Source organism: Coenobita brevimanus, chromosome 90 (assembly GCF_032717465.1).
Source record: "Coenobita brevimanus isolate Jiangsu-jjx chromosome 90, ASM3271746v2, whole genome shotgun sequence".
In the NCBI taxonomy this organism is placed as follows: domain Eukaryota; kingdom Metazoa; phylum Arthropoda; class Malacostraca; order Decapoda; family Coenobitidae; genus Coenobita; species Coenobita brevimanus.
In genome coordinates this window covers 26,471,965-26,496,481 of record NC_137043.1, presented here as the reverse complement: position 1 = coordinate 26,496,481, position 24,517 = coordinate 26,471,965, and the positions used below count along the sequence as shown (strand labels likewise).

Sequence of the window (24,517 nt, the reverse complement as noted above, 5' to 3'; positions counted from 1 at the left end):
ACATTTTGCAAAAAAATGTAATAATTCAAGTTTATCGGAACAGAGTGTGATATTTGCAAAAAATAATGATATGGGTAGGTAGGGTAATCTTCAAAGATTATTGTGTATAAGTCCTGTTAAATTAGCTTGAATATGTGTGGGTGAAAAAAATTTATGAATCAAATGGAAAAAGAATTGGCATTTTTTAACCCTGCAAAACTTTGTTCACACAGAACAAACAGTTTCAATTGTAAGAACATGATTAGGATGATAATATGTGGACAAGTGTTGTAAGTACTGAGCAGTAAACTATTTTAAAATATATACAAGCATAATCTTGCAATAACTGTTTTAATGAATACAGTATTTCTTTATTTTACAGAATAAATTCCTAAATTCGGAGAGACAGATTACTGGAAAAATACAGACTATAGGTGGTTGTGTGCATGTATGTGTGTGTGTGTGTGTGTGTGTGTGTGTTTTACAAGCACAGGCCTCTTAGGGGAGTGTGTGTGTGTGTGTGTGTGTGTGTGTGTGTGTGTGTGTGTGTGTGTGTGTATTTGCCTATTTACATATTTGTATTTACCTATTTATACTGTACAGGAATTGAGCAGTGCTCATGTTGTCCTGTCTCCATATCCACATTTATCTAGTCTATTTTTACACACATGAATGTTTTTCGCCTGCACCACCTCTTCGTCTAAGTCGTTCCAAATACATATGTATTTACCTAATATACCTAATTGTGATATATAGGAAACCTTCCCTGTCCCAGTCAAACTCCTCATTCAACAACCGGTTATAATGCATGGAGAGAGCATTATAACCGGTTGTTGAATGAGGAGTTTGACTGGGACAGGAAAGGTTTGGAGCCAGAGATCCAGTGTCTGGCCCTTGGCCTTTGATTGATACTGCTACTGTGAGTGAGGCAATAGACAGGATGAGGGTGGGGAAGGCAGCAGGTGTGTCTGGGTTGACTGCCGAAATGTTGAAGGCCTCAGGCGATATAGGGGTGAGTTTAGTCACTGACCTGATAAATAGGATTATTTATGAGTGTGTTGTCCCAGATGATTGGCTGAAGAGTGTAATTGTAAATGTGTATAAAGGGAAGGGTGATGCCCTGGAAAGAGAAAATTATAGAGGTATAAAGCTTTTAGATAAGAAAATGAAGGTAATGGAAAGAGTTTTAGAAGGTATGATTAGAGAAAGAGTGAATATTGATGAGATGCAGTTTGGGTTTATGCCAGGTAAGGGGACCACTGATGCCATATTCATTGTTCGACAGCTTCAGGAAAAATATATTGGTAGGAGAAGGGATCTTTATTTTGTTTTTGTTGATTTGGAAAAGGCCTTTGACAGAGTCCCTAGAGAGGTGGTGAAGTGGGCATTGAGAAAGCTTGGCTTGGAGGAGTGGCTGGTTAAGGTGGTTATGGCCATGTATGTGGGTGCTCACACCCAGGTGAGAGTGAATGGAGATTTGAGTGATGAGTTTTCTGTGAATGTTGGTGTGCATCATGGGTCAGTCTTGAGTCCCATGTTGTTTATCGTGGTACTTGAAGCCCTTTCCCGTGACTTTAGAAACGGACTCCCGTGGGAGTTGTTGTATGCTGATGATTTGGTGTTGATTGCAGAGAATGAAATGGAGGCGGAGGAAAGGTTTAGGAAGTGGAGAGATGGTATGGGGCAAAAGGGTTTAAGGGTAAATGCAGATAAAACAAAAGTGATGATATCTAGGGTTGGTGGCGGTACTGTCAAAGACGAGGGAGAGTGGCCATGTGCAGTTTGCCACAAGGGTGTGGGAAGTAATTCCATCTTGTGCGGTGTGTGTGATAAATGGGTGCATAAGAAATGTAGTGGCATCAGAGGTAGACTGCGAGATAATGCTGATTTTATGTGTACGGCGTGCCGGGGTGAGCAGGTGGAGATTGTCAGACGTGAAAGGATTGACCTTGCTGGTGAATCTCTTGAGTGTGTGGAAGAGCTTTGTTATTTGGGAGACATATTGTGTGCTGGAGGTGGGGCTGGAGCTAGCTCTGTGGCTAGGGTGAGAAGTGGTTGGAAGAAGTTCAGGGAGCTCTTGCCTCTCCTGACATTGAGAGGGCTCTCCCTACGTGCTAAGGGGTCTTTGTATGCAGCATGTGTTAGGAGTGTAATGCTGTATGGCAGTGAGACCTGGGCAGTGAAGGAGGAAGATATTCGCCGGCTCAGACGTACAGAAATGACAATGATTAGGTGGATGTGCAGTGCATCTCTGCGTCCAAGGCCTGGAGGGGCTGGGTTTACAATGGAAGAGTTGAGAGGTAGGATGGGACTGGAGTGTATTGGTGTTGTGATGAGGAGAGGTAGATTGAGGTGGTTTGGACATGTGGAGAGGATGGGGGATGATAATTGGGTGAGGAAGGTGAGAAATGTTAATATTGGGGGTGGGGTTATGAGGGGTAGACTGAGAAAGACATGGGACGAGGTCATTAAGTGTGACCTTAGGGTTAAGGGATTGAACAGGGAGGCTGCAATGGATCGTGCAGCGTGGAGAGCCGCCATTAGGTGACCAAGGCCGACACATGCAAGCATGTTGGAGCCTTTAAAAATGAAACGAAATGAAATGAGCTACGCTCGTGGGATCTCGTCTCTGTTGCTTAAAAAGTCAAATTTAGCTTTAAACTCGTTTAAGGTTTTAGACTGGAAGATCTCTTTGTCCAGGCTATTCCACAGGTCTATACTTCTATTAGGAAAACTATATTTCTTGATATCCTTCAAGCACCTTGACTTCTTAAATTTCATTCCATTATTTATGAGTGTGTTGTCCCAGATGATTGGCTGAAGAGTGTAATTGTAAATGTGTATAAAGGGAAGGGTGATGCCCTGAAAAGAGGAAATTATAGAGGTATAAAGCTTGTAGATCAGATAATGAACGTAATGAAGAGAGTTTTAGAAGGTATGATTAGAGAAAGAGTGAATATTGATGAGATACAGTGTGGGTTCATGCCAGGTAGGGGGGACCACTGATGCCATATTCATTGTTCGACAGCTTCAGGAAAAATATATTGGTAGGAGAAGGGATCTTTATTTTGTTTTTGTTGATTTGGAAAAGGCCTTTGACAGTCCCTAGAGAGGTGGTGAAGTGGGCAATGAGACAGCTTGGCTTGGAGGAGTGGCTGGGTAGGGTGGTTATGGCCATGTATGTGGGTGCTCACACCCAGGTGAGAGTGAATGGAGATTTGAGTGATGAGTTTTCTGTGAATGTTGGTGTGCATCATGGGTCAGTCTTGAGTCCCATGTTGTTTATCATGGTACTTGAAGCCCTTTCACGTGACTTTAGAAACGGGCTCCTGTGGGAGTTGTTGTATGCTGATGATTTGGTGTTGATTGCAGAGAATGAAAGGGAGGCGGAGGAAAGGTTTAGGAAGTGGAGAGATGGTATGGGGCAAAAGGGTTTAAGGGTAAATGCAGATAAAGCAAAAGTGATGATATCTAGGGTTTGTGGCGGTACTGTCAAAGACGAGGGAGAGTGGCCATGTGCAGTTTGCCACAAGGGCGTGGGAAGTAATTCCATCTTGTGCGGTGTGTGTGATAAATGGGTGCATAAGAGATGTAGTGGTATCAGAGGTAGACTGCGAGATAATGCTGATTTTATGTGTACGGCGTGCCGGGGTGAGCAGGTGGAGATTGTCAGACTTGAAAGGATTGAACTTGCTGGTGAATCTCTTGAGTGTGTGGAAGAGTTTTGTTATTTGGGAGACATATTGTGTGCTGGAGGTGGGGCTGGAGCTAGCTCTGTGGCTAGGGTGAGAAGTGGTTGGAAGAAGTTCAGGGAACTCTTGCCTCTCCTGACATTGAGAGGGCTCTCCGTACTTGCTAAGGGGTCTTTGTATGCAGCATGTGTTAGGAGTGTAATGCTGTATGGCAGTGAGACCTGGGCAGTGAAGGAGGAAGATATTTGCCGGCTCAGACGTACAGAAATGACAATGATTAGGTGGATGTGCAGTGCGTCCCTGCGTCCAAGGCCTGGAGGGGCTGGGTTTACAATGGAAGAGTTGAGAGGTAGGATGGGACTGAAGTGTATTGGTGTTGTGATGAGGAGAGGTAGATTGAGATGGTTTGGACATGTGGAGAGGATGGGGGATGATAATTGGGTGAGGAAGGTGAGAAGTGTTAATATTGGGGGTGGGGTTATGAGGGGTAGACTGAGAAAGACATGGGACGAGGTCATTAAGTGTGACCTTAGGGTTAAGGGGCTGAACAGGGAGGCTGCAATGGATCGTATGCAGTGTGGAGAGCCGCCATTAGGTGACCAATGCCGACACATGCAAGCATATTGGAGCCTTTAAAAACGAAAACATCCTCTTGCTGCTCTCTTATCCCATACAAACAGATCTTCTCGGTCAGTTTTACCTACTCCTATCATGGTCCTGAACACTGCAATCATGTCTCCCCTTTTCCTCCTTTCCTCTAAGGAAGGCAAATCCAGCTTTTCCAGCCTTTTTCTCTATGACAGATCTGCCAGACTGGGGACCATCTTGGTTGCTGTTCTTTGTATTCTCTCAGTCTTGTTTATATCTTTCTTTTTGTGTGGGGACCACACTACCGCTGCATATTCTAACCTGGGGCAAATCATGGCCACTATCAATTTTTTCATGATCTCATCCATATAATGAAATGCTACTCTAATGTTAGTCAAGTGTTTATATTTCTCTCTAACTATCTTGTTAATATGTTTTTCAGGTGACAAACTATCCTGGACCAGCACTCCCAAATCTTTCTCTTCTCTCACTTTTGTGCTTGATTCATTACCCATCAAATAATTCAGTGATGGCCTCTTGGTACTTTTACCCATTTCCAATATTTTACATTTCTTTGCGTTAAATTTCATTTCCCACATCCAGCTCCAATCATGTATCCTATCCAGATCCTCCTGCAGTATTTTACAGTCCTTCTCAACCTGTACCTTCCTCAAGAGCTTTACATCATCAGCAAACAGACTTGCATAACTATTCACTCCATCTACCATATCATACGTAAATCAGGAACATTACTGGCGCCAACACCGAGCCTCGAGGGACTCCACTTGTTACTTTCGTTCATCCGGACATCCTATCCTTTATTACTGTCCTTATTTGTCTGTCTCTTAAAAAGTCTCTCATCCATTCCAGGAGTTTCCCCTTCAGTCCTCCTATATACTCTAGTTTCCACATTAGTCTCTTATGGGGTACCTTGTCAAAGGCCTTCTCCAAGTCTAAATACACACAATCCACCCAATCGTCTTTCTCCTGTAGCACGTCAATTGCTCTTGAGTAAAAGCTCAACAAGTTGGAAATACATGACCTTCCACTATAGCCGCTGTTGTAGACTGCCATCGTTCTTCTCCTAGATCTATCAACAGTGGTGTTCCTCAGGGCTCTGTCCTATCACCAACTCTCTTCCTTTTATTCATCAATGATCTTCTAAGCTGTACATCTAACCCTATCCACTCATACGCTGATGACTCCACCCTTCACCTTTCCATTCGGTTCCTGCAACGCCCATCTCAACAGTTACTTCAACAAACAAGGGATGAGGCTATGGCACACCTAATGTCTGACTGGGGTAAAAATAATATGGTTGTTTTTAATGCATCTAAGACTCAGTTCTTACACCTATCAACCCGACAAAATCTTCCACAGGTATACCCACTAATGTTTAATAATTTTCAACTTAATCCTTCATCATCCTTGAACATGCTTGGGGTTTCATTTACTCGGGACTGATCTTGGAAAGATCATATTACATCTTTTGTAAAATCTGCTTCCAAGAGATTAGGTGTGCTAAGCCGACTCCGCTCTTTCTTTACCCCTGCACAATTGTTGGCTCTATACAGGGGTTTTATCCGCCCCTGTGTGGAGTACAACTCTCATGTGTGGGAAGGCTCCCCACATACAGTTCTTCTCAATAGGGTGGAGTCAAAGGCTTTTCATCTCATTAACTCTCCTCCTCTTACTGACTCCCTTCAACCTCTGTCTCTTCGCCGCACTGTTGCATCTTTATCTCTTTTCTATCGCTACTTTAATGGTCACTGCTCCTCTGAACTGTCTGCTTGCATTCCTCCACCTCTACGATGGGCGCGTAGCACCCGTCTGGCAGCAAACTCTCATCCCTTTTCTGTCCAACTCTCTAATGCAAGAGTTAACCGTTACTCCCAGTCTTTCATTTATGCAACAGATCAGCTCTGGAACTGTCTCCCTCTGTCTGTATTTCCTGCTGCCTATGATCTCCAGTCTTTCAAACGCAGTGTGTCCAGGCATCTCAAAATGATTGGATTTTGAATTTGGCTCTCTCTTGTATTTTGTTTTTCTCTTGGAGGGAACTGCTACTGCGGGCTCATGGCCTTTGGTTCCTTCTTCCTCGCATAAAAAAAAAAAAAAAAAACTTCAGCCAAAATATTCATCTCTTCTAGATATTTTATCCATCTGTCTTTCAGGATTCTCTCACACAATTTTGCAACCATGCTGATTAGAGACATTGGTCTATAATTCAGGGGTTCTTCCCTGTTTCCTCCCTTATAAATTGGTACCACATTTGCCCTCTTCCATTCTTGAGGCACTTTCCCCTCTACCAGAGAACACACAATTAAACTTTGAATTTTATACGCCAGTTTTTCTCTGCATTCCTTCAGTACCCAATTAGAAATTCCATCAGGCCCTGGGGCTTTCCTTACATCTTGAGTTTCCAGTAATTTATACACTTCCTGTACTTCCACTTTTATTTCTTTTATCATCAGTACATTTCTAATCACTCCCTCCCCTTCCACAGACTCCTTTTCATTAGCGAAAACCAATTGGAAACATTTGTTCATTATTTCAGCTTGCACTGCCACATCTTTATAGACCTCTCTTTCTACTTTCAGTGTGGTGATTCCTTCCTTTTGTTTCAGTTTGCCATTAACAAATCTATAAAACAGTTTGGGTTTATCCTTGCATTTGTCTATTAGACCTTTTTTAAAATTCCTTTCTTCTTCTCTACGTATTCTTGTGTATTCATTTCTATTTCTTTTATATTCTTCGTTTGTTCTGTTGTTACCTCTCTTTGTCCAGTTGTTCCATGCCTTATCTCTCTCTTTTTTTGCTATCATACACCTCCTATGCCCTTCATGGGGCAACGTAGGATTGGATGATGAATGATTGAAATACACCTTCTATTAAACCACTCCCTTTTCCTGTTTTCTTTCCCCCTTACTCTTGGTACAAATTTTTCCACTCCCAAATTATAGAGGTCTAGAAAGATGTCCCACATCCTCTGTATCTCTCTTGTTTCTCTGAATTTTCTCCTATCCGCATTTTCAAAAAATTTTCTGAGTTCTGTAAAATTTGCCTATAAAGCTCGTCTCTTGGCTTGACGTTCCCTATTACAGTATCATCTGGAACTCATTGACCACATGATTATTTTTTCCTATAGGACACAAATATTTAAAAGATTCTGTTACATCTGGTTCTTTGGTAAACAGTAAGTCTAATCTTGCAGGTGTGTCCTCACCTCTGAACTGTGTCTCTTCTTTGACCCATTGCGTCATCACATTATTCATTGTTATATTTAATGATATAGTGCCCTACGAATCTTCGCTGCCTCATGAGTCCCATTCCTCCCAGTTCACCTCTTTACAGTTAAAGTCACCCACCAATATTATATTGCTGCTTTTCTCAATTATTTTTTGTAAATAACTAGCCATATCTGACGACATCTGGTATTCATCATCGTTCCATGCTCTTGTCTTAGGGGGAACATACACTACCGCCATATCTCTCTTGTCATTCTCTCCAGTTTCTACTTTCATATTTATCACTTCAGCCCTGCTTTCTCCCATTTCCACAGTATCTACATTTATGTTGTTCTTCATTGCTATCATCACTCCTCCCGTATTTTCTTTTCAGTCTCTTCTCCACAGTTTGTATTTACCATCTCGCATATGAACATCAATATCTTCTGTTAACTTGGTCTCTACAAAGCATATGACATCAGGTTCATGTACCTTCAAGAAATCGTTAATTTTTAGCCTTGCCGATATTAAACCATCAGCATTAGTATATGCCACCTTCAAGTTATTTTTGGTGTTTTATATACCTTCTTCTCTCCTTCTCTCCGTCGGTAACCCTTTCTCAATTTCTGATCTACAACTCTCCAATAACTTCTCTTTTTCGTATTCATAGCCATCCCCCTTACTTTCTGTCACTTCTAGTTCCTCATATATCACTTACTTACTTTCATATCCATTACTCTCTGAAAAAGTTTTACATTCTTCCTCTGTCTTTTTTTCCTTTACTTGTTCCTTCAAAGATTTTAAAACTTCTCTTTCTTCTTCATTCAAATCTTTTGTTACTATAATAATATCCATCCCTGCCTCTTTTCTTAGTTTCCAGGTCACGTTAAGTTTATCATCTACTACACTTTTTGATGACAACTCTCATTGGTCTTGTTTCCCCTTTCTTATAAGGCCCTATCCTCCTTACTTCCTCAATTTCTTTTTCCCACTTGTCTCCTTCTGGATCAATCTTGCCTAATATTTTTCTCACCAGATTCGTTTCTCTCTCGAGTCTCACGGATCCAACCTTTTCTTCCTCCTCCCTGTTTCCAAATATTACCACACATCTGTTCCTTTCTACAGTTTCTCTCACTTTTCTCTTTTTTTCTTCAGTATTTTCACTACATTTTCTTCGATTTTTTTCTTGTTCATTTCCCATTCTTCTTGAATGATTTCCCTTAAGCTGACCACTTCTTTCTGTTCTTCTTCCTCATGTGCCCACGTTGCCTTTTGCTCTTCTAACACACTACTCACCTTCTCCGTTAATTACTACTTTCTTCTAGTCTTCTCCTTAATTCGATAATTTCTCGCTTCAAAATCCTGATCTCCTGGTTTGCCATCTCATTGGACTGGATCAGTGTGTGTGTGTGTGTGTGTGTGTGTTTACAACCACAGGCCTATTTGGGATGTTTGTTTCTGTGTATGTGTGTGTGTGTGTGTGTGTGTGTGTGTGTGTGTGTAAGACCAAAGTGTGTAGCTCGTTAATATGTTCCATGGTGCCTTCATAACATGTGCCTGTGTGTGCGTGTGTCTGTTGATTTGTGTGCATGTTAGTGGGTGTGTGGGTGTCATTAGAACCAGTAAGAAGTGTGTAACATTATATTATATCAGTATGCATTTGTTGAGTTAGTGAGGCAGCTACTTGATAATTAAGTGAAGTTTTGTTTAGGAATAAGAGGCCAGTTCCTCTTACAGTTTGAGGTATATGCAATGCATTTTTATATATTTTTTTTGTCTGAAAAAGTTTTTGAATAGTTCTTAGTTATATTTATGGCCAGAATACCTCACTATAATGTGATATGATGCATCTTAATGTGATCTCAATTTATGAGCTCAAAAATGAAGATATTTTTGGATATTTCTTTATATAAATGTATAGCTCGTTCCACGAGTGCCCAATATTTTTTTAAATTTTTTTTAAAAACATCCCCCCCCCAGGGGGGGGGGGAACACAACCTGGCCGCACTATGGGGTGGTACTACTACTCTGCGGCCAGGTTGTGTTAGGAAGAATACTGCCACCATATTCCCTGCGTGTCGTAAAAGGCGACTAAAAGGGGCGGGGTGAGGGGACTAGGGATCCCCTCCTCTGTTTTTTAGTTCCTAAAAAGAGACAGGCCAGAGAAAGGGATGGGGGATGGAGTTATCCCCGTACCCTGAAGATTGGGTCTATGAATGTGCATGGATGTAGTACGATTGAGGCTAAAAGGGAGGAGATTGGGAGAAAGTTTGTGAGAAGAAAGTTGGAAGAGAGCGCTGGATGCGAGAGGGATGTCTGTTGAGCAAGGTAGAGTGGCTGTGTGTGACAGAAATAAATGGAGAGAAATTATGAATGAATAAGTGATGACACAGCCCTGAGGGGATATTCTCCCGCATTTGGTCTGATCAGCTAGACAGGTCAGGTGCGGGCAAGGGGTTGGGTCTGTTATGATGTGGCAGAGGTAAACCAGTTCTGCTGTCGGGCCCTGCTGCGGATGTCACTGATTGCATTGCACAGTTGACCCTTGTGTGGTGTGGTGCGGTGAGGATCTGTCCGTTCTCCCCTTTGGGGCTAAGATGCGAATGAATGTGTTTGAATGGATGAGTAAATGGGGAGTGTGTCGTCCTGTCTCGGCTACCTCCCTTTCCTTGGGGGAAGCAGCCTAGGTATATAGATAGATAGATTAAAAACATCAAAAGTGTCCGAGGTTTGGACATTGCGTCCAGAGATAGGTGCTATTAACCATTCTCATGTTTGAAGGGCAAATACATGGATGTCCGAAGTTTGGAAGAGCTGTCGGAAGTTAAGAAATTTGTTCCTATCTTCGGACACTTGAAAATGAAAAAAAAAACATGAGTTTAGCGTGGTTAATTTTTTTTATTATATGGATTCAGTAGGTACTGTCCCTGGCTACCACGTGACACTAACAGGGATAAAATTGCACCATTTTACACAGAATTATTCATTAAAACACATAAAAAATGTCCGAAGTTAGGATGTTTTATGGTACTGAATTTAATGCAACTTCTTTTCACAGCTGATGGATGAACGGAAAAAGATGGTGGGTGGGAAGCTAGAAGTAAAAATCCGTCTTAGAAACCCCATTGTAACCAAACAGCTGGAGAAAGTGACAGAGAAGTGGCTGGTCATTGATGGCTTTTGAATACAAAGGTGTGACCAAGACCGTCCCTCGGATTCTGTTTCAGGTATTGCAGCATATCTCCTTTTTTACAGGTTTGCTGTTAAGTCCACATTTAATTAAAGAATAATTGCCCATTAAAGTTCTGTGCCCTTAATACCGGTTTGCCAGTTTCTCCCAAATTATATTACCAGGTACAGTAAATGGAAAAAGTTGTGATGTTATGGAACTTAGCCCATAAATTACCATTTATATGAAAAAAAGTAATGATATTGTGGAACTCAACCAAAACATATAATGTTGACTGCTTGTATCCTGTTTTATATGCTCTCTATGTAGGTCACACTGCTGCATGAAGTACCAGTAGGTTATAATTAAGTATATACAGGTTTGGCATTATCAGCAATAGCATTATCTTCAGCTTTTCAGTCTGATGATGTGTTATTTATTTTATTCTTACTTCCCACAGACAGTTATATTCAGATTAGAAAGATCTTTCACTTTGAATGGAGGGAAGAGGTTCAAAAAATTGGCAATAATGTGGTTATCTTCCACAGACAGTAGGAATAAAAAAATAAACAAATCATCAGAATGAATGAGTTAATGGTCTGTTAACTTAGTACCAGCTGTTTTCATGCCAAATTTTTGTCATTTGATTTATAATGACTAGTCAGTTATAAGTTCCTGTGGTTTATGTTGATTTACAATTCAGTACTAGGAATTAACCCTGTCTCTCCAATGAAGTGTTTTTTGTTTATTCTTACTCAGTCGAGATTATTTTATATCAGCATAGAAAAAAAAAAATAAGATTGAAGGGGTTAATGAAGGCCACATCTAACCCTACTAGTTCAAAAAGTCCATCTTGAAATAAATAAAATTACCTGGATAGCATGAATACCATACCAGTTAACTAAAGAAATACATCATCAGAGCAAAGGGTTAAAAAGCTTGGGAATGGGACACCAGAGACTCTGAATGCTGAGTATATTTTGGCAGGTAAAGTACTCTGGAACAATTATTGTACCATATTATCAGTACTGTACTTTTAATTGTGTTGAAAGTATGCCGATGATTAATGCTTATAGATCATACTGATAAACAGTTTGAAAATTTTGCATAGTTAGCCATTGATGTTCATATCATCTGATTATTTGACATACTCCCACACTCCATAGTATTGTATCAGTAAGTTCTTGATATATACAGTATTGTCCCTATTTATTTATTTATTTTTTATTTTTTTTCATTTTTTTAATTGATTATTAAAAGCTCTGTTGTTAACTATATAGCTGATTGGCAGGCTTCTTCCAGTTGGTCATACAAGTTGTATTGTAACATTTGTAATACATGATGCAACACATCTCCAGTATTTAATGGGGACATAGTGTACAACATAATACAGTATATATTTCATTTTATTAATTTCCATCATCCAATCCTACATTGGTAATATGGCTCCCCCCCCTGTCCCCCCTCTTTTCCAGTAGTAGACATTTTACATATGTCATCTGCCAAGTTGCCCAGTGTGGTTAATGGTAACCATTGTGAGAGGGTTGGTGTTTGTAATGCTGTCTGTGACCGAAATAGATAGTGGATAGTTGCTGATTACTGTTTTTGAATTAATTAGAGATCATTAGAGATGTCTGTTAACCAGATCAATACAAACCACACTGGGCAGGTTGCCAGATGCCCCTATAGCCTTGGTAAATCTATTGAAATACTTGAAGCCTAACGTACCAAACAAGCTGATGCTTATGGAAATCATAAAACGTGGGGAAAATGTGAACCTCTTTGATAAGATGACATCTGTATTGTCATATTCTACTTTCACTACTCTTAGAGATTTTTATTCATTTGAAGAGAGGCTTTTCAAGCCACTGTTCAGCTCCTGGTTGTTGTTGCTCAACCCCAGTTAAAGATAACAAGAGAATAAAAGCATTAAATGGTAACAAAAATGAAATATGAAATATGTTATCTGATTTAAGGGGTTAATTAAAAAAAAAGTCCTTGTCATGTATCAGTCAGTTATATCATGTTTGGGCTATTGATCTTTGGTGGGAAATAAGCAGTTCTTTATAGCAGCCATAAGCACGGTATTAGTTTTCCTTTCAACAGCCAAGCAGAAATGTGGACACTTTTTCCGAAGTTTTTTCCAGTTACTAAAATTAAGAAGTGTATAAAAAAATTTAGAAATTGCCAGTGGAAAGGTGGTAAAGTTCTGCATCTTTTTTTTTCCAGAGAACTGTATCAGTCCCTGGGAAAATAATTGTGAAAAAATATATATATTTCTAATCTTAACTTGAAAATGCAACTTAGTTTTCTTTTGTTTTGTTTTTATTTTCTTTATTTGCCATCAGTTTCATTGTCCCTGAAGATGGGGGTGTAATTTTGAGGTTACAATAAAATGAATAAATAACGCAACACCATATCCAATGAAGGATTTGTGTGGCCACCAGATAAATATATAGTCTACCAAAGTAAATTTAACAAAAAAATTTGTATATATATATATATATATATATATATAAAAATAAATAAAGTATATATATATTATATACAGTATATAAAGTATATATATATTATATATGAGGCGTCTCATGGACAAGGGGCGAATGCGCCATTTTTTTTTTTTTTTTTAGTTATGAGCGTTTAAAGTTCAGGAATAGGTGGCAGACATAGAATACTATAGAATAGCATGTTATTATATATCATTAGAATCCTCTGGAAGAGGCAGATTTAAACTGCAGGAAAAAATGAAAACACACACACACACACACACACACACACACACACACACACACACACACACACACACACACACACACACACAGTAAAACACGCGATGGTGTTTTTTCAGCATATAGTAATTATTGTTCAATCAACTTGAAATTCGTTCCTGTATTAGATGTAAATGAAACTAAGATACTGTGAAATTTTCAGCCAAAAATTCCTATAATTATTAATTAAAAATTTTCATCTCCTTATCAGCAGCAGGTTGTTTTATTGTGTGTATGATAACCATTATATTGTTAATGACTGACACAATGAAGTTTTAATACTCACCAACTATTTACAACTCCAACCGCACACCAAGATGAAAAGGGGGGAGGGGGCCTAATGGTTAGTAGTTGAGGACGTCATCGGAGTGTAAACAAAGCCAGGCTTCACTCATGTGCTTGGCGAGATGACTAGCGGGGGTGCTAGCACGCGTCTGATAGGCTGAGAGGCGGCCCTTTAACTCTGACAGAGGGAGCCACTCGTCCATTGGCTGGGCGCGTGCCGACATTCGCCCCTACCGCTCTGAAATCACAGACCTTCCCCGCTCTCCTCCTCCCCTCCATGTGTGCAAAACAAGGGAGATTGAACCTAGAATTCTGAACCCACATGGGTCGGAATCGGAAAACGCTCTTCACCATGAGATTTTCAGTGCTTCCATCTATCGGAAAACATGCATAACTCATTTTTGATGGGGGTGGTGCATTCGCCCCTTGTCCATGAGACTCCTCATAAATATATATATATATATATATATATGTATCTATCTATCTATTGCCAGACGCCTCAATTCCGTTTGGGGTGGCCACAAATAAATCGCCTCCAAGTCGCCGTGTCCCCTGCCATTTCACTGCCCTGCTCCCAACTCACACCCCCATCTCTCATATACCTCTCCACCCCATCCCTCCATCTCATCCTCGGCCTCCCCCTCCCTCTTCCCCCCTTCACCTCACTCACATACACTCTCTTTGTCAGTCTTTCACCCTTCATCCTCTCCACATGGGCAAACCACCTCAGTGTGTTCTTCATAACGCTTCCTATCACATCCACATCCACACCACAACGCTTCTTAATATCCTCATTCGTCAGCCTGTCTCTCCATGTGACTCCACAGGCTCCTCTTAAATAACTCATTTCCACTGCTCTCACTCTTGACTTGTGTCCTTCCAACAACGTCCAAGCTTCACTTCCGTACGTTAGAGTTAGTATCACAATGCTGTCATGTAGTAACTTTTTCACTTCCATGCTCACTTCCCTGTTTCTTATCACTGCTTTCAAAGAACCAGCAACCTTTCTTCCCTGCTGTACCCTTTCAAGCACTTCACCCTCCAAACCTCCATCCTTACTCATCACACTACCCAAGTACTTAAATGTACTCACATTTTCCAATTCCTCACCATCCAACCTTGCTGTACATTCACTGACTTCACCTCTCTCAAAGACCATCACTTTACTCTTCCCTACATATATATATATATATATATATATGAGAGAATGTGGCATGAAGATGAAAAGTCAAGAGTAGGAGCAGTGGAGATGGGACTGCTGAGAAATGTACGTGGAGTATGGAGTACAGAGAGTGGACAGGATACAGAATAATATGATACGTTAAAGATGCAGAGTGAGGAAGTCTGTGGACACCAGAATCGAAGAGAGTGTGCTGAGATGGTTTGGTCATATGGAGAGAGTGGTGAAGAAGATATATCCGAGTGAATTTGAAGGAGGGAGAAGGCAAGGTGGGCCAGGAAGAAGGTGGAGGGATATGGTGGATGAGTGTGTGAGGAAGTGAGGTATGGAAGTTGGTGAGGCTAAGGGAATGACAAGAGACTGAGCAAAGTGGATGAATTTTGTGTGGAGAAGTACATAACCAGGGATTCGGCACCCCATTTTAACGTGACAGTGTTCGGAATGGCTCTATCAGATAGGTTTATGTGAAGTTACAGAATATGGTAAAAATTTTTGACCTATCTGATAGAGCCAGGATTCCGAGGGCTTGAATGATGAGTGAATGGAACCATGGCCCATTGAATTGGGCAAACATTGGCTTTCTGAACATTGTTACTCCTCACCCTGCCCTAGGGTGGGAAAGAAGGTTCAGATAATGATGATGAGAATTCCAGTAGCTAAATAGTGTCAGAGTAACCTTAGTAATGGAGGAAAAATAATTTTACTTAAATGCATGCAGTTCTTTTTATTTCAGTACTTGATATGGTACCTGTCATAGTCATTTCACGTGACCCCACATCCAATCTGTATTGTAAGTCCTTGTTGGAAGTTGCCTTTTTAGACATTCTGTTTGCTGTTGAGCCCTCAGAAAATTAAAGAGTAATTGTCTGCCAAAAGTTCCATTACTACTTGTAAAACTGATTTTCCATTTTCCCAATGTACTGTCACATTTACAGTACAGTATATAGAAAAATTTACGATAGTTTGGAACACTTTCCTGATCCACAAAGAGGGCTGCCTTTAGTTGGAGTGGCCAGAACAAACCCCCTTCAATCCCATGACATGCAGCATTTGTATTTCATTCTTGTTAGTACCAGGTTGCTTTATTTGACTGAAGGGAGACAGCTGACAATGAAGGGGTTAATGGAAGTTGGAAGTTATACGGGTATAATTTACAGCTCCAGCAGTCCTTGTTAAGAGTCAGGTATGTACTGTATTCCAGAATATTGTATCACAGTTTCCATACAGGTAGTACTGTAAATTTGAGGAACTGACAAATCAACTTTATTGGTAAGAATTCAACTTTAAGTTTTTCCTGTGAATTTCAGTGGATTTGGCAAAAAGGGAACATAAAACAGCAACATATATAAAAGGCTTAATGTACAGTTTATCTGCTATGCTTATGGTCAGTGGTGCTTTGTCTCCCTCCTTCATCTTCAACGATTTTAGTTTACTGTGTTGCTGCTGGTGCTCCATCTTCGACAGAATTTCCCTAATACTCTTCTTACATGCAGTTCTGTACCATAATGTCTAACAGTTGCCCATAACCCATGTATTTGTAAGTATATGTATAGTCATGAGCCATATTTTCTGCCCTCCCTTTTATCCTAATCACTGACTGGAGGGAAGTCTAAATAAGACTGATAGTATTCTCCAGTGTCAATATGGTACAGTATTTTGAAGCCTTACCAGACTCCATGAGAAGCAGTGAATGATGACACTGTTATTTTTTTTAATCTAGAAAAGGTTTGAACTACCATCTTAACACTGGATGATAAATCTGTGTTTGGTATGTAACCCTGCCTGTGACATCCCTGCAGCCAGTAGCAGGGATATGGGACGATCAGAAACATTGGCCCATGAGTGTTTGATGCTATCTTTTCATACTGGTGCACCTATCAATCATATTAGTGTTTACAAGCATTATCTATATTAACCACCATAACATAAGGTAATATCAGTACAGTAACAGGACACTGTACTGCAATATCTTCTTCACTCTAATGTTCACACATTTAGGATCAGTCACTGCCATCAGCTTTTCTGAGAATTTTCTTTACCACTGCATTCATGAAAATCACCTCATCCATCTATACTATCTATAATAAATGTGCAGAGCCAAGTATATGATACATTTCAACACCTCATGTTTAATGCATTCACCCCAATCATTCATCTTGTATGTGCATACTGAAATACTGTCAGTTTTCTTTCCTCGATGTTTATCTTTAAATTGTGCGACCTATACATCCTTCTAAACTCATTTACTAGTTCTTGCCAGCCCCTTCAGTCCCTGAACATATTTATTAATTAATTCCTGCAGTCCTTTCAGTGTTCCCTCCATTAGGAGCATAGAGGCCCAGGGCGAGGCCACCAAGTTCAGGCATTTGAGGCAAGTAACCAGTTGCTTACCTCTTTGCTGAATTACTTGGGCAATACATCCCAACCACACGTCATTTTAACTCTCAGGGTCACATCCAGGTTGAGTGCCATAACTCACTAAACCACCATGCATCAAAAAATTGTATGACATCAGGACTTTTGGTTTACATCAGTGTACAGTATAAAAACTTGCCATTGATCTCCCTGCATACATCAGAGAACAGTCCCATAAAGAGGAAGGTATTCATTTGTGACGGTTAGGTGGAATGGAGGCTAAAGAGCAAGAGACTGACGAAGAGAGTGTATGTGAGTGAGGTGGAGGGTGGGAGAGGGAAAGGGAGGCCGAGGATGAGGTGGAGGGATGGAGTGGAGAGGAATACGAGAGAGGGGGGGATGTGAGCTGGGAGCAGGGCAGTGCAATGGCTGGGGACAGGATGACCTGGAGGTGATTTGTTTGTGGCCACCCCTTAAGGGATTAAGGCATCTGGCAATAGATAGATAGGTGGGATACCCATCACCAGCTCATATGATGTAGTGCAACCTTTAGGTGGTTCTACACTGAGTGACAAACCAAATGGATTCTGTGGTCCAGGAAATCCAATGGTTTAAGGTACTTAACCCATTAGGGTTTCTGTCTGAAGAGTTTTTAGGGTTTATTATTAGGATTTCTGTCTGAGTAGTGTTTGGGGTTTATTATTAGGGTTTCTGTCTGAGGAGTGTTTGGGGTTTATTACTTGCCTAATACTACTCAGAATTAAGCAAAGCTGATCACTCGCCATAAATGTTGGTATTGCTCAGCCCCAGGCTTACATACTTCTGATGTGTCAAGAAGAGGTTTGGATGATACATAGATAGGAAGGATCTATCGTACTGAAGGGATTAATGTGAGCCGTATATAACCCTTCTACTTTGAAGTGTTTTTGTTTGAATATAAGCATAAAATAGAATATGATATTGGATTCAAGGAATTATGTTTGACTGTGAGCCTGTGTCATTTATATGTACTGTACTAAAACCAATCTAAATGAAAGGGATTATTTTTATGTGTTCTCTTTCATTATTTTCGCATTTATTGTTAACTGTGAAATAATTAGTGCAAAGCATTTCATAAAGCTGTGCTGTAAAATGTCTTGTGCATTTATAGACTTTATATTTCCAAATGATTTTTTTTTCTTTTTCCTGAAAATTAACAGTATCTGATGAATTTGGACGTTTCTCATTTGATTTCTACATTTTACACTCCAATGGAAATTAGCCCTCTAGAAAGGCAGATACATCTGTATGTAGACACGTAAATGATAATTATATCCAGTCCAGTGTGTATTACAGTTTTTCTTACAGGAAATTGCAGTATACAGTCCTGTCATACATGGTAGTGTATATGTTGACATTTATTCTGAAGAGAGTTGGCTAGTTCTCATTCTCCTCATTCAATCTGAGAACAGTCTGTATCAGACAGAAGGAATTCCTTTTTTGTGCATCAACCTAAAAATCAGTCAAGGATATGCAGATGTGAATGGGAAATGATAACTTTTTTTTTTTTTTTTCTGCATCCTCTTATATATTGGAAGTACAAAAAAATTGAAAGGATAAAGCTCATATGATGTATGAAAAGCTGGTAAATTGTGCCAGAGTTAATCATGTCCACATATATATTATTAATACTCTTCAGTGAGCCCTCCTTATGTATCATCATCTGTGACATATTTTTACTGTTAAGTCCTCCTACAGAAAAGTTACACATTAAAGCTCTAGTTGATTGCTATATATAGAGGTTGATATGCCAAGTCCCTCAGTTTACAGTACCAGTCTTTTGGTAAATTGTAATACTATTTGTTGGAACACAGACTTGACTTATGATGAGGACTGCCTGTAATATAAAACAGATATACCCCTTGGGATAGAGGAGAAAATCTTTTTACCTCATACCTGTATTAAGTACTTATAGCAGAAGTTGACTACAGGAGCAGAAGGTAGGGTCTTGAAAATCCTTTTTTTTTTTTTTTTTTTTTTATAATAACCACTACCTAGCACTTGTGTTACAAGCAGCCTTGTGCACAATCAAAGACAAAAGCCATGTCACTGTTTTGTCTAAAGCTTAAGTGTAACATGGAACATTATGAGACTTCTGCCGCAGCTACATATTTGTGGTTGGTTAGCCTGACTTCATTGAGCTTCATATCGGCTGCTGATGGGATGATGATATAAATGAACCAAGGATATTCCAAAGCCTTAACATCAGTTTGCAAAAATTACTGCATCCGAGAGAAAATGTGAATCATATTCGGTCAGGCGATGATTGCCTGGCCATCTTACATCTTACCACAAAATGTCAAGCAAACCTATTATATACCTTGGTATGGAAAGAGAAAACAATATGCATCCAACAACTGGGAGGCAGAGAAAGGACATGATATACTGTACCTTTGTTTAGGAGGAAAGAATCCCAAACATAGTGCAGGTATTCAGTGTAAGGAGAACTATAGTAAGGTGGATTAGGTGATTTCGGGAAGAAGGCATAACAGAGAGTGGTCATCATTCAGGTCGCCCTCGTGTTACCACACCATTACAGAACAGGAAAGAATCAGAACAGTGGGAGGTAGAACTAGCAAACAGTACATATTTCATAAGAGATGAAATGCACCTAGAATGAAGCACATGAACAGTCGTGAGTAGACTTTGGTCTCCTGGGGTATGTATTCGAACTCCAGCCTGTGGGATTCATTTCACCACTCATTACAAAACAGTTAATAATCATTATACAGTAAATCTATCCTCATGTGTAACAGTGTTGTTTGATGGCTGATGATGACAATCACAGCTTATAATTATCAAAATCTGGACATGTCTTTAGCTACGGTAATTGAATTGCAGTGTTGTTAACATGGTATTAAAAAAGAGAACAGATGAGAAATGGTTCATGTATATCAAGTAAAAGTAACAGTCAGAAAAACACAGGATATAGTTATGTTTCACTTTGCCAAAAAATATGCTGGCATCCACAGGCTTGTCATCTGGAGCAAATAGCATCTCATGTCAGTGCTACCATCCATCTGTATGGCACAGTGTACACTAAAACTTGAACCTTTCAGCGGTTGTTTTCACCAGATTTCATGACATGACATTTGTCTTTGATTATACCTCTTATGGCACGTTTCAAGCCATTTAGCTAGGTGTATTGCAGTACAGTAAAAGTCCAATTCTTCGGCATCCAGTTCCCCGGCAAATCTGACATTTCGGCAGTTTTGAGAAACAGTCCCATTTACGAAAATCTCTGATCATTCAGCAGATTTTCCGATTTTTTTCGTCAGTCTTGAAATTCTCCATGAGGACCCTCTACTGCTGGGGACTTCTTCCAGCAGTAGCAGAGTCCTATCAACCCCTTCTATTGTACATATGTAATTAAGGAACCTACTATAAGTTTAGGTAAGTGCATGTGAACTTGTAGGCCTACTGTACCATTACATTTATATACAGTATGTTCACTAATTTCTTTATTTTTCATATTCATGTATAGTACTGTATTCATTACAGTATTGTACAGTATCAAACAGTATACAGTACTCTCTCCAAGCACATTTGTAATGATATGAGTGGTGATGATAGTGTTCACCGAAACATGTAAGGTACTGAGTGGGTAGGGTTTTTGATAATTCGGCAATTTTGATTTTTCGGCACTAGCCTGGTCCCATAGATGCCGAAAAATAGGACTTCTACTGTATTCAGAAACTCATGATTGTTGTCATGGTGATAACTGTTATCATATTCTTGGTACTCATTGTACAATAGACTTGTGAATAAAACTGTAGCCTGTTTCTCTCATTCCATGTGGAGCTATTTGCCCAAGGAGATCAAGGAGTTTTCTTTAGAATTTTCTGTCCTTTGTGAACATTCAAATTTTCTGCTTGTTTCTGAATGCCCTCCTCCTGCTCCTTCTCCTGCTCCTCCTCCTCCTCCTCCTCCTCCTCCTCATCCATCATCATCATCATCATCATCATCATCATCATCATCATCATCATCATCTTGCTTTACTATCCTTATCCTTCAGCATGTGGGATTAGATCTTGTAGTCATAGTCTACTCTGTAACAAGCAGCCTTGAAAGGACCATTAGATCTGGTGCTGTTTGCTTTCGTTCTTATTCCTTAGTATTCCTCTGTATTCCTCCTCCTGACCATATTATCCACTGAAAAATGAGATGATATATGTTCCAGAAACATGTAAAGAGAAAGTATGAATGTGGGAAACCTATCGCTTGAATGACGAGTAAAATAAACCACACGATCATTTACATCCAGGTCCCTGAAATCTGCTCCACCTCACAAGCATTTTTTTCTTTCTTTAATAAATGCACAAAGCATTCACCTACAAGAAAGACTCAGTCTGTTGATTATCAAGGTAAAACAGAGATGCCAAATCCTTGTCAAGTGCTTATCCTTGCAGTACATACATGTACTTCCAACCAGCTTGATTCCCTGTAATTTTCTTAGCCTCATTAGTTTTCATGCCTTGCATTCACCACTCCTGTTTACCATACCCAACCACTTTGTTGGCATACCATGCCTCCTTTCATCTTCATACTCCTTCACATGTACCCATTTCACCATCCTGTGTAGTACTGTACATCTGTTCTCTCCATATTTCTACATCATGTAAGGATGCACTCTTCCACCTTATCATCATCAAACATCCTTACTTCACATTTTTTATGGATCATATAGGTTCTTAACCACTTTACACACTTCACAGACATTCCCTGACAGTCCCACCTCTGCTGCCTTTCTCTTGACTCTTCATACTTACGCCATACCTACAGTAAGTCTCACACCAAAATGTGATTGTGGTCATTAACACACCATGCATGCCTCCTGATAACTTCCAGTCAGTAAAAATGATTTGAAGTAGGCATAATGCAAGTTTCATAAGCTATCTGAAGCTTATTAAGTTTACTAGGTAGTGAATATTTCAATTTATTCCCCCCCCCCGCAGCTTTGCTCGTTAACGTCTGGAGAAATGCATAATTTCGTATTGTACATTTGATTTCTTCAAGGCTCATTGCTCACTGCCGCAAACCTAAACCTGCAGTTTAACTTGCACAGGATTACTAGTTTCACTTTGGTCTTATTATTTACCTGTAAACTCATAAATTATCCTCAATTTTAAGTTTATGAATATGTTATATATTATTGATTGTAGTTGATATGTGCATTTTTACTAATTTGTTATTTTACATAAATGTTACAGTACTGTACTGTAATGACTGAATGGTAACTGCAACAATGAAAAGTCTATGGAATGTATGGTTCATTTGATATTGTAAGCGAATGGGTTAGTGTAATGGTTATTATCTATTCTGTTATTTGTAAGGAACAGACAGCTGTGTACATCAAATACTTGCACATCTAAGATTGCATATCTAAAGTCAGTGAAACTTTGTCACTGCTGTGTGTGCAGTGTCTGCTGTACTTATGTCTGTAATAAGCATTACTTAACAGTCTTGTTGTTTTGGGTGCAGTTTCTTCCAGCTCCGAGAACTGAGTTTTGTATTATGAGATCAGAGTTCTTTGAGAGTAAACCACATTTCATTGTAAAATAATTCTTTGCTTCATAAAGTATGTGTGAGATAAGATTTTAACCACTTGAATTTGGGTGGTTGTAGGTTGGTGGGGGCGCTCACCATCCACTCACTCATTGTAGTGCTGCTTTCGGGTGTCTGCCCTTTCCTCTCCTTCATCCTTCTTTCCTTCCATCCTCTTCTGTCATTCTTTACTTCATTCTTTCCTTGTCTTTCTGCCTGCGGGTGACTTTACATTCCTTCTTCTGTCTTTCTTTCCTTCATTCTTTCCTCTTCCTTCTGCCTGTGGGTGACTCTGCACAGAGTGACAAGCCAAATGGTTTCCTGTACACCAGGAAACCATTTACTACGCTGGATGATAACCACATAACCAAATTTTGGCGCCTGGTGATTTAGTGGGTAATTATTTCGCTCCAATCGGATTGAACCATTGAAGGCTTATATCCAAGGGGTGGTTGGGGTTGATTGCTCATGTAATGCCACTCAGGGATGAGTGAGGTTGGTTACTCTCATCTTAAATGTTGGGACCAACTGACAAGCCCCGGGCTCCTATGCCCCTCATGGGGCAATGCAGGATTGGATGATGGATGGGTGAATTTGGATGGTGTACTATTTAGGTTATTGTTCTTGCACCCAGATGATTTTGTTCAGCTTAGGAAACCCTTTTGTATTATAAGGTGCGTATTAAGACTTCTGGCACAGTATTTAATGCCCAAGTTGAAAAGGTGTATTCTGAGCTGAGTAAAATCATCAGATGGCAAAAATAAAATGAAAAAGATGTCCTTAGGGTCAGTGAGTAAAAGATGTCAGGGCTGTAATACTGTAATACAATACCACAACATGTAGACTGAATAATATGGGAGCTCAGCAGAGGCATCAGCAAGTTAGAGAAATGTCATTCATCTGTGGAAGATTGTCAAAACTTGTCTGTTTGAAAGTTACTATACTATCTTAAATCATTTATTGTGCTGCTTTGTCACAGCTGGATGTTGCTTACCATTCATTACAGGCTAAAAGTGCTGAAACCTCCTCATTCTTCTGTCAGAATGGGGAAGTTCCACAGCATGAACCCCTTCAATCCAAGGACATCTTTTATACCATAAGCCCTCATTGTATGTTAACTTTTGTGTGCCCATTTTTGCAGTTGGATCAACTACTGATTACAAAAAAATTGTTAAGGTTTCACAGCTGCCTGCTAAGGTTGCATGGCAGTTTCCCCCAGTTTATAGTACTGTTTGTATGAAAAAAGTAATGATACTTTGAAACATCCCTGACCAAGAGGACTTACTGTATGTCATTATTGTTTTCCACCGATGATTTTGTTCTGCTTAGATAACATTTTTCGAAGTGGAGAGGTTTTATATATATATATATATATATATATATATATATATATATATATATATATATATATATGTAGCCAATATATATACAGTACACTCGCATCCAAGATGATAATATTGTCACCTGAGGGTCCTGTGTAGGACGAGAAACATCTTGGATCAACAAAAGCCCTTATGGAAAGTGTAGTTAATTTTGTCACAAAATCTTCGATAAGTGCCCCTAAAAACATCAACCTAGACCTTTTTTGGTAACAAAACAAATTTCCTCACCTTGAAAGTGTGTGTTTCTGAGATTGTTATCTCCACATTAGTTGCTCAATTATCTTCAGCTTAGTAGCCTGAGGTAGGTGG

At 39.7% G+C, this 24,517-nt stretch overlaps 1 protein-coding gene across 1 annotated transcript in view; it reads left to right on the top strand.

Annotated features, from left to right (window-relative positions):
* l(2)gd1 (lethal (2) giant discs 1) overlaps nt 1-10,801 on the top strand; it is a 119,391-nt gene extending 108,590 nt beyond the window's left edge. The window contains exon 16 of the mRNA XM_080281651.1: nt 10,545-10,801. Within this exon, the coding sequence (XP_080137777.1) occupies nt 10,545-10,670 (126 nt within the window). The 3' untranslated portion in view covers nt 10,671-10,801. The remainder of the gene's footprint in view (nt 1-10,544) is intronic.
* The last annotated feature ends 13,716 nt before the right edge of the window (nt 10,802-24,517 follow it).